Below are 10,385 nucleotides of genomic sequence, written 5' to 3'. Positions count from 1 at the left end.
AACCCTGTCCCCTCTCCAAGTTTGGCCCCCCAAATTCTGTTTGTCCCCCCCATTTGCCCCCCTAAACCCCCATCCACCCGTTTTTCCCCCCCAGATCCCCTCTGCCCCCCCATTTTCCCTGCACCCGGTGCCCCCGGTGCCCCCAGTGCCCCCAGTCACACACGGCCACGTCAGGGCCTCGTGCTCTGGACGATGATTCTGTGCTGGAGCCCCAGGGGTGACTCAGCCCCCCCGGGCCGGGTCACACGGGGGGTGACCCCTCTCTCGGGGACCCCCCTGGGCAGGGGGTGACACGGGGAGGGGAGAGGGGGCTCCAGCCTGACCCCCCCCCTCCCCTTGGTGCTGCTCCCTCCCCTCCGCTCTGCCCTGTCCCAGCCCGGTCCCAGGACGGTCCATCCCGCGGCCGGAGGGTGACAGTGACGGTGGTGGTGACGGTGACGATGATGATGTCGATGTCCCCGCGCCTGGCACAGGGCACTGGTGCCACTGGTGCCACCGGGACCTTCCGCCCTGTCCCGCAGGAGCCGCGTGATGGAGGGGATGGTCCGGGCAGAAAGCACCGTCTGAGCCCCCCCTTCCCCCTCGGGGACCAGCCCGGGACCCCCAAACTGGGCACACGGGGGGGTCCTGCCTGGGTTGGGGACACTGGGGACAGGGATGGGCTCCTGTGCTCTGCTCCTGCTGTCACAGCATGACCCCGATGCCCCCGAGCTGCCGTGTCCGGCCTCTCCTGGAGGCGGTGGGTGCTCAGCCCCCTCACCCCAGGGTGTTGGGGGGGATCGAGGGTCCCCAGAAGCATCAGTGCCCTGTCCTGCCCGGCCGTGGGGAGGACTCGGGGTCGAAGAGGTGTCCCCAGGGCAGGAGGTGTCCCCAAGGTGGGATGGTGGGGCAGGAGGACACCTGGGGCAGGAGGATGTCCCTGGGACCGGGATCCTTGGGGCAGGAGGGTGTCCTGGGGCAGGGTGGTGGGGTGGAACACCCCCGGGGCAGGAGGTGTCCCCAAGGTGGGATGGTGGGGCAGGAGGACATCTCTGGGGCAGGAGGACATCCCTGGGACCGGGATCCTTGGTGCAGGAGGGTGTCCCGGGGGCAGGGTGGTGGGGTGTGACAGCCCTGGGGCAGGAGGGTGTCCTGGGGCAGGGTGGTGGGGTGGAACACCCCTGGGGCAGGAGGATGTCCCTGGTACCGGGATCCTTGGAGCAGGAGGGTGTCCTGGGGCAGGGTGGTGGGGTGGGACACCCCTGGGGCAGGAGGACGTCCCCGCTGTGGGACAGTGGGGCAGGAGGGTGTCCCGGGAGCAGGAGGGTGTCCTGGGCAGGCTGGTGGGGTGGGACATCCCTGGGGCAGGAGGTGTCCCCAAGGTGGGATGGTGGGGCAGGAGGACATCCCTGGGGCAGGAGGACGTCCCTGGGACTGGGATCCTTGGGGCAAGAGGGTGTCTTGGGCAGGGTGGTGGGGTGGGACACCCTTGGGGCAGGGTGGTGGGGTGTGACACCCCTGGGGCAGGAGGGTGTCCCCGGTGTGGGACAGTGGGGCAGGAGGGTGTCCTGGGGCAGGGTGGTGGGGTGGGACACCCCTGGGGCAGGAGGGTGTCCCGGGGGCAGGAGAATGTCGCTGGGCCGGGGATGTCGCTGGGACAGGGGTGTCCCCAGGACAGGACCCAGTGGCAGCAGCCCCGCGCCGGGGCTGACTCAGCCCGTCCCTGCAGCATCACGTGGAGCCGGGGCAGCCCCCCCCGTCCCCCTCCCCGTCCCCTCGATCCCTCCCCCTCCCCATCCAAACCCGACGCCTGTCCAAATTTTCCGGCTGCCTCCGAACTTCCTCAATCGATCCAGCGGCATAAAAGCTCAGCAGCCCCGGCCCGGCGCTCCCAGTGCTCCCAGTGCTCCCACCGACGGCTCCATGCTGGGGTAAGAGCCCTGAGGGGGAGGTGGGAGGGGGTCCCAGGGCTGGACAGGGGACCCAGTGGGGCGGTGGGAGGCTTTTTCCCCAGGGAAACGGATCCCAGTGGGAATGGGAGGGAAGAGGGTCCCATGTGGGACCCTTAGAGGCACAAAGGGGGACACTGAGGCAACATCACGTCTGGGGGGGGGCTGCGGGCTGGTGTCCCTGTCCCTGCTCCCCCACAGGGCTCTGGGTGCTGGGAGCCGGTGGGTGAAGCCAGGGAGGGGCAGGAGGGCTGGGACCCCCTCTGCCTGCTCCCCCTGCACCCCAAAGTTTGGTTCTCCACGGTTCGGAGCTGCCGGAAAGACACGGACGCTGTAATGGGAACCAGCCGGGCCGGCTCATGTGACGCCGGCACCCGGCCAGCGCTGCCACGGGGGTGTCCTGGCCCCTTATCAGGGTGGGCGGGGGGTCTCAGACCCCCAGATTAGGCTGGGAAGGGTGTCCTGGACTCCAACTAGGTTTGGCAGGGGGGCCCAGCCCCAAATCAGGCTGGATAGGGGTTCCAGCCCCAAATTAGGGTGGGCAGGGTGTTCCAGACCCCAACCAGGGTGAGAAGAGGGGCCCAGTCCCCAGTTAGGGTGGCAAGGGGGGCCCAGGGCCCCAAACTAAGGTGGGAAGAGGATGCCAGCCCCAAGTGAGGGTGTGCAGGGGGCCCTGACCCTAAGGCAGGGTGTGCAGGGGGGGTCCTAGTCCCTAACGAGGGTGGGCACAGGGACCCAGCCCCCCATACCTGAGTCCTGCCCACCCCCAGCCCCCCGGCTCAGTGTCTGCCCCATTCCCAGTGCTCAACTGGTCCCCAGGATGTGGTGGCTGCTGGCCCTGCTGGTCCCTGTGGCCCTGGCCCAGTTGCACCCGGAACCGGAACTGGACACGCAGTGGGAGCTGTGGAAGAAAACCCACCGCAAGCAGTACAACGGCCAGGTGGGGCAGGGACCCTGGGGAGGGGTGCTCTGCCAGCTGGGGACCCCCAGGATGGCTCCAGGGTGGGACATTGGGGCAGGAGGGTGTCCCTGGGGCAGGAGGATGTCCCCAAGGTGGGACACTGGAGCAGGAGGGGGAAGCTGGGGCAGGAGGATGTCCCCAGGGTGGGGCACTGGGGCAGGAGAGTGTTCCTGGGGCAGGAGGATGTTCCCAGGGTGGGACACTGGGGCAGGAGGATGTCCCTGATGCCAGAGGATGTCCCCAGGGTGGGACACTGGAGCAGGAGGGTGTCCCTGGGGAAGGAGGATGTTCCCAGGGTGGGACACTGGGGCAGGAGAATGTCCCTGATGCCAGAGGATGTCCCCAGGGTGGGACACTGGGGCAGGAGGATGTCCCTGGGGTGGGAGGGTGTCCCCAGGGTGGGACACTGGGGCAGGAGGGGGAAGCTGGGGTAGGAGGATGCCCCCAGGGTGGGACACTGGGGCAGGAGGATGTTCCTGGGGTGGGAGGGTGTCCCCAGGGCAGGGGGCACAGGCAGGACCTCCCTGCCCATCTCCATCTCACCCCGTGGCACAGGCAGACGAGGTGACACGGAGGCTGATCTGGGAGAAGAACCTCAAGTACATCAACACCCACAACCTGGAGCACACGCTGGGCGTCCACACCTTCGAGCTGGCCATGAACCACCTGGGGGACATGGTGGGTGTCACTGGGACATGGTGGGTGTCACTGGGACATGGGGGGTGTCACTGGGGGCATGGTGGGTGTCACAGGGGACATGGGGGGTGTCACTGGGGGCATGGGGGGTGTCACTGGGACATGGTGGGTGTCACTGGGACATGGGGGGTGTCACTGGGGGCATGGGGGGTGTCACTGGGACATGGTGGGTGTCACTGGGACATGGGGGGTGTCACTGGGACATGGTGGGTGTCACTGGGGACATGGGGGGTGTCACTGGGGGCATGGGGGGTGTCACTGGGGGCATGGGAGTGTCACTGGGGGCATGGGGGGTGTCACTGGGGGCATGGGGGTGTCAGTGGAGACATGGGGGGTGTCACTGGGGACATGGGGGGTGTCACTGGGACATGGGGGGTGTCACTGGGAACATGGGGGGTGTCACTGGGGACATGGTGGGTGTCATGACGGGACATGGGGGGTGTCACTGGGGGCATGGGGGGTGTCACTGGGGGCATGGGGGGGGCTGAGCACCCACGGGTGCTCCCACAACCCCTTCCCCCCAGACTCACCCGCCCCGGGCTCCTTCCCCAGACCAGCGAGGAGGTGGTGAGGACGATGACGGGGCTGAAGGTGCCCCGTGGCCACCAACGTCACAACGAGACTCTCTTTGTCCCCGACTGGACCGAGAGAGCCCCGGCTGCCATGGACTGGCGCAAGAAGGGCTACGTCACCCCTGTCAAGAACCAGGTGAGGCTGCCAGGGTGCCCAGAGCATGGTGTCACCCTGGTGTCACCCCAGTGTCACCCCAGTGTCACCCCAGTGTCACCCCGGTGTCACCCGCCGTGTCCCCACAGGGCCAGTGTGGCTCGTGCTGGGCGTTCAGCTCGGTGGGTGCCCTGGAGGGGCAGCTGAAGAGGAAGACGGGGAAACTGCTGTCCCTGAGCCCCCAGAACCTGGTGGACTGCGTGGCCAACAACGACGGCTGCGGCGGCGGGTACATGACCAACGCCTTCGAGTACGTGCGGCAGAACCGCGGCATCGACTCCGAGGACGCCTACCCCTACATCGGCCAGGTGAGGGGGGGGGGGACACGGGCCCCACACCTCCCTCCCTCCACCCCCCTGACCCCCATCTCACCTCCCCCTTCCCGGCAGGACGAGAGCTGCATGTACAGCCCCACCGGGAAGGCGGCCAAGTGCCGCGGCTACCGCGAGATCCCCCAAGGCAACGAGAAGGCCTTGAAGAGGGCGGTGGCCCGGATCGGCCCCATCTCCGTGGGCATCGACGCCAGCCTGCCCTCCTTCCAGTTCTACAGCCGGGGTGAGGGGCTGGGGGGCACGCCGGGGCGCTGGGGCTGCCCGGGGGAGCCGAGGTGGTGACAGCCCTGTGTCCCCAGGGGTTTACTACGACGAGAACTGCAACGCGGAGAACATCAACCACGCCGTGCTGGCCGTGGGCTACGGGGCACAGAAGGGCACCAAGCACTGGATCATCAAGAACAGGTACACTGGGTTTGGGATGGCAGGATGGCCGGTCACCGGCTCGGGAATTGCTCCTCCAGAGGCTCAGGCTCTGCTTTTCCACCCCCCAGCTGGGGCGAGGAGTGGGGCAACAAGGGCTACGTCCTCCTGGCCCGCAACATGGACAACGCCTGCGGCGTGGCCAACCTGGCCAGCTTCCCCAAGATGTGACAGCCCGGCCCTTCCCTCCCCACTTCCCGGCCTTCCAGCTCAGCCTCTTCCCTCCCGGCCTCGAAGGACAGCGCTCCCGGGGGGAATTCTGCAGCTCCACGAGAAATTTCCCCTGGGAAAGGGGAAGGAACCCCTCGCCCAGCTGCAGTGAACAGAGGGATGAGCTCCCCCCAGCTCTGTTTTCCTGGGAATTCTCTGCCGTGCTGGCTTCTGCCTTCCCATGGATCATGCTTGGCCAGATCCATGAAGGCCGATCCACCCAGAGATGCTTCAGGAAATGGGTCCCAGGCCAACCTCTGCCTCCAGGAATACTGGGGAACAGTGGATGTGGAATATTCCCAACAGAGAGCACAGATCCCTATCGCTCCACCCTGTATCCTGGTGGAGGCTGCTGAGAACGATACGACTATTTTTCAAATAAAATTGGGAATAAAGGCTGGGACCAGTTTGCTCCGTGCTGGGAAGGGGTCACAGGGATGGGAAAAGTCCTTCTCTTTCCCAAGGGGGCAGGACCCCCGTGGTGGGGCAGAACTGGGAGAGAAGGTGCTGCTGGGGAATTTTTGGATGGACAGATGGACGGAGGATCTGGGCCTGGGGGAAGGACACGTGGAAGGACAGATGGATGGATGAATCCACAGGAGTCCCCCAACCCCATCAGGGTCTCTCAAACACCCCCCCTGGGGACTGTCAGCCACAGCTGGGGGGGCAACATGGGGCTGTAGGGATACAGGGAGCCCCTGGGATCATGGCAATGGGGGGGAACACGGGTGACAGTGACACTGTGGGGCCACGAGAATCCAGGGGCTTTGGGGAGAGGGGGGGAAAAAGAGACCCCCTGGGGACAAGAGGCCATGGGCACCCCATGTGGGTGAGGAGGTGGCCACAGCACACCTCAAAACCAAACACAGGTATCACACCGGGCCCGACACACCCTGACAGCACAAACACCCCAACACCCACCCACACCCCGGCACACCCCGGAATGGGGGCACGGGGGGGCCCCCAAAAAACAATGGGGACACTCACACACAGGGGTGGGGCCCCAAAACAGTGGAGACACTGAGACACAGTGTGGGGGGGACCCAAAACAATGACACAGTGGCTCCCCCCAAACCCCAAACAATGGGGACACTCAGAGGTGACACAACAGCATCTTTATTGCCCCACTCATGCCGGGGGTGGGGGGGTTCACTCGTCGTGGCCGGGGGGTGGGGGGGCCACGGCGGCTCCCAGGGTCACCTGGTCCAGGTAGGCGTTGTCGAAGCAGCGGCGCCGCTCGGGCTCCTCCCACGAGCAGCAGCCCTGGGGGTCCCGCCAGGCGTCCTCGGGGGTGGCACAGAGCGTGGCGATGGCCTGGGACAGCTGGGGACAGTGGGGAAGGGGGGGGGGTCAGGGTGGCCGTGGGGGTCCCCCAGAGCCGCTGACCCCCCTCCCACCCCGCTCGGTCACTCACCTGCTCCCGGGCGCAGACCCCGCGCTCCTCGGGGGCGAGGGGGCAACACGCGGCCGTCATGGCCCCAAAAAGCTCCGGCACGGGCCGCCTGCGGACACGGACAGGGTGTGTCACGGGGGGGGGGGGGGTCAACTCGGGGGGGGCGCTGGGAGAGGGGGTGGACTCCTGGGAACCCCCCTGAGAGGGGTCTCTGAGCACTGGAGGGTCCCCGATGTCCGGGTCCGCTCTGGGATGGGGAGTCCCGGGTCCCCTCCAGCATCAGGGACTGTGGGGTGCCGGGTGCCGGGGGGGGTGTGGGTGTTTTGGGGGTCACCTACCTCTGCGTGAAGAGGCGGGTGGGGCCGCAGAGCGAGCGCAGCAGGGCGGGGCCGGGCCGGACCAGGCTCACGTTGTGCAGCTCCCGGTCGTAGGCGGGGATGGGGGCGGCGGCGGCGAAGCAGCGGCCCCGGGCCCGGAGACCCTTGCGCTGGCAGCACCAGTGCTGCCTCGTCTTCACCGCCGACTCCTCCCGGCAGAACCGATTCATCCCCTTCAGCCACTGCGGGGCAAAGGGGGAGGTCAGGGGGGCCCCCTCGGACCCCTGGGTCCCTCCCAGACACCTGAGTCCCCCCCCAAGCCCTGGGTCGTTTCCCGGATGCCTCCGCCCCTCCCCGTCTGGGTCCCTCCCTGAGAGGTTCGTCACCCCCGCAGACACCTGGGTGCCTCCCCCACCTCTGGGTCACGCTCCGGGCACCTCGGTCATTGCCGGGGCACCGGGGGCTCCTCCCCGGATGGCGGGGGCCCTCCCAAACAAACGGGGCCCCTCCCCGGATACCTGAGGGCCAGCCCGAACACCTGGGGCCCTTTCCCAGACTCCTGGGTCCCTTTCCCGGATTCCTGGGTCCCCCTCCCAAATGCCTGGGTCCCCCCAGTCCTTCGACACCCGAGACCCTCCCAAACACCTGGGTCCATTTCCCAGACTCCTGGATCCCTTTCCCAGTCACCTGTGTCCCTTTCCCGGATTCCCGGATCCCCCCAGTCCTTCGACACCCGAGTGCCCCTCATCCTCTGACTCCGGGACCGTCCCCGCCCCCGTGTCCCCCCCTTGTGTCCCCCCTTGTCCCCCCCGTGCCGCACTCACGGCGCTGTGGGCGCAGCTCAGGCTCTCGTTGCGGCAGCACCGCCCGTACTCTCGCTCCAGGCGGACCCGCAGCTCGATGCGGGGCCCGGAGGGGGCGTCGGGCCCGGGGGGGCCGGGGCGCAGCTCCCGCAGCCCGCAGATGTTGCCCAAGTTGGCGGCCGTGGGCTCCCCGGGCGGGAAGGGGGGCTCGGTGACCAGGTCCCAGGCGGTGTTGGGCTCCCAGGAGGTGTTGGGGTCCCAGGTGGGGGCCGGGGTCTCCTGGGCGAAGCAGCGGCGCCGCGCGGCCCCTTGCCGGCGGCAGCAGTGGAACTGCCGCGTCTTCACCGCGAACTCATCGGTGCAGAACCCGTCCAGCACGTCCGTCCACTGCGGAGCCCCCTCGGGGTCACCCCGGCCCCGCGGCGGCCCCGCGTCCTTCCCTCCACCGAGTCCCCGAGCGCCCCCTCCCCGCGGTGTCCCCACGTTCCCCCCGCCCCGGTGTTTCCTGCAGTGCCCCCATGTCCCCCCTCCAAGTGTCCCCGTGCCCCACGGTGTCCCCACATCCCACCTCCCCGCGGTGTCCTCACTCCCTGCAGTGTCTCCACATCCCCCCTCCCATTGGTGTCCCCCGTGCCCGCAGTGTCCCTCCCTCTCCGCGGTGGTCACCCCTGTCCCTGCGGAGTCCCCCTGTCCCCCCGTGTCCCCCCGTGTCCCCCCGTGTCCCGCACTCACGGCGCGGCGGGCGCAGGGCAGCGGCGCGTGGTACCGGCAGCAGTCGCTCATGCGGGGCCGCAGCGCGGCCAGCGCGGCCGCCTGACGGTGCAGGTGGGAGAAGGCGTTGGGGGGCAACACCGGGGGCGGGGGCACCGTGGGGGGGTCGCGGCAGTGCCGGGTCACGGCGGAGGCCACGGGCCAGGCCGGGGGGAACCCGTCCAGGGCGCTGCCCCAGGTCGGGGGGCGGCCCGAGACGGCCCGAGACGTGGTGCCCCCCCCTAACAGGATGTTGGGGAGCACCACGGGGGCCTCCTCCTGCTGCAGCACTGAAAAAGGAGAATTGGAGGGTGGGGACACGGCGGGTGGTGTCCCCCCTGCACTGTCCTCAGATGACACTTGTCCCCATGTGCCCCCCTCTCCCCATTTGTTCCCTGTCCCAGTGTCCGTGTCTCACATTGTGGTGTCCCCCCACCCCATCCCCAACCCGCACTGTCCCCAAGTCATTCCCACCCCGTGTCCCCCCTGGTCACCCACCCATGTCCCCATATCCCTCCACCCCCAACCTTGTCCCCTTCCTCCCCGTCCCCACTCGTGAGCATCTCCCTCTTCCCTGTCCTGGGTGTCCCCTCGTGTCCCCCCATCCCCGTCTGTCCCCGTCTGTCCCCTCACCTTGCCCGATGTTGGTGGGCCCCAGGTCCAGGCTCTCCTGTAGCACCTGCTCGACCTGCCCCGAGGCCGCCGCTGCCACCGGTGGGGGACACAGGGGGTCAGTGGGGTCACCCCCTCCATCCCCACGCCCGTGGGGCAACGAGCAGAGACCCTCCCAAACCTGCGGGCCCAGTGGAGCCCCATCCCGGGGAGGGGGCCCAGGAGTTCGGGACAGGGACCCCCGGGCACTCGGGAGGGCTCCAGGTGTGTGGGCAGGGACCGGCACATCCGGGGCGGGGAGCCCAGGGGCGAGGGTGGGACACCCTGGAGGTGTCCCAAATACCGGGGAGGAACTCAGGTGTCCCAGGTGGGACCCGGGAGCTCGGGAAGGGGATGGAGGTGTCCAGGAAAGAGACCCAGAGTTTCAGGGAGGGGCCCCAGGTGTCTGTGGGGAACCTCAGGTGCCCGGGGAAGGGATCCAGGAGTTCGGGAAGGGATCCAGGTGCCCGGGGAAGGGATCCAGGAGTTCGGGAAGGGATCCAGGAGTTCGGGAAGGGGACGGGGGTGTACGGGACGAGGATGAAGGTGTCCGGGTGGGGCCCAGCCGTGCAGGGGGATCGTGGCTCGGGGCCGCGGGACTCACCGGCGGCGCTGAGGAGGAGGAGGAGGCCGAAGGCCGCCATGGCGTCAGGCGCTGTGGGGCTACCGCCGGCTCCGCCGCCTTATGAAGGGCCGGGGCGGGTGCGGGGCCACATCCTGCGGGCTGAGTCACGGCCTGACGTCGGGGCAGGGCCGGGGGGGGGACCCCGGGAGGGGCCGGGGGGCTGCTCCATGTCCCGCACCCCCAGACAGGGCCAGGGTTGTGACCCCCACCCCAGACAGGCTGGGGACCCTGTCCCCACCCTCGTGGTCCCGTCCTCACCCTGGTGGTCCTGTCCCCACCTTGGTAGCCCCGGACCCCCCCTCTGGTGGCCCCAGCCCCCCCCCCCCCCAGACCCTGGCGTCACAGCAGGGGGAAGTGGTCGGACCGCATTTTTGTGGGTTTTGCCCCGTTTCGGGGCCACCGCCCGCTGAGTCACCCCCGGTGCTGGAGGGGGGGCTCAGGGGCCACCCACAGACGGACCCCCGGAGGGGGAGGGTCTCAGCTTGTGTCCCCAACCCTGGGGACACCCCAGTGCGGGGCAGCAGCGGCCGGAGGGTCACGGCTTGGCCACCTCCCTTCGCCCCAGGACAG

General features: G+C 68.7%; 2 protein-coding genes across 2 annotated transcripts; one reads left to right on the top strand and one right to left on the bottom strand.

Moving 5' to 3' along the window:
* Positions 1 to 1,745: 1,745 nt before the first annotated feature.
* CTSK (cathepsin K) lies at positions 1,746 to 5,671 on the top strand. The gene is made up of 8 exons (XM_032713305.1): positions 1,746 to 1,910; positions 2,730 to 2,868; positions 3,445 to 3,567; positions 4,138 to 4,293; positions 4,401 to 4,619; positions 4,701 to 4,866; positions 4,943 to 5,048; positions 5,138 to 5,671. Exons 1-8 carry the CDS (start codon positions 1,903 to 1,905, stop codon positions 5,235 to 5,237), a joined length of 1,017 nt encoding a protein of 338 aa, XP_032569196.1. The 5' UTR covers positions 1,746 to 1,902; the 3' UTR covers positions 5,238 to 5,671.
* Positions 5,672 to 6,417: 746 nt separating this feature from the next.
* On the bottom strand, positions 6,418 to 9,834 carry ECM1 (extracellular matrix protein 1). Its single transcript, XM_032713287.1, has 7 exons — positions 9,795 to 9,834; positions 9,173 to 9,244; positions 8,522 to 8,829; positions 7,811 to 8,176; positions 7,008 to 7,228; positions 6,691 to 6,778; positions 6,418 to 6,599 (listed from the first exon to the last, which is right to left on the bottom strand). Exons 1-7 carry the CDS (start codon positions 9,832 to 9,834, stop codon positions 6,426 to 6,428), a joined length of 1,269 nt encoding a protein of 422 aa, XP_032569178.1. The 3' UTR covers positions 6,418 to 6,425.
* Positions 9,835 to 10,385: the final 551 nt, after the last annotated feature.

The sequence above is a fragment of the Chiroxiphia lanceolata genome, chromosome 29 (assembly GCF_009829145.1).
Source record: "Chiroxiphia lanceolata isolate bChiLan1 chromosome 29, bChiLan1.pri, whole genome shotgun sequence".
Classification (NCBI taxonomy): Eukaryota; Metazoa; Chordata; class Aves; order Passeriformes; family Pipridae; genus Chiroxiphia; species Chiroxiphia lanceolata.
The sequence above is the reverse complement of the archived record's forward strand: the minus strand, read 5'-3'. Positions and strand labels throughout refer to the sequence as shown.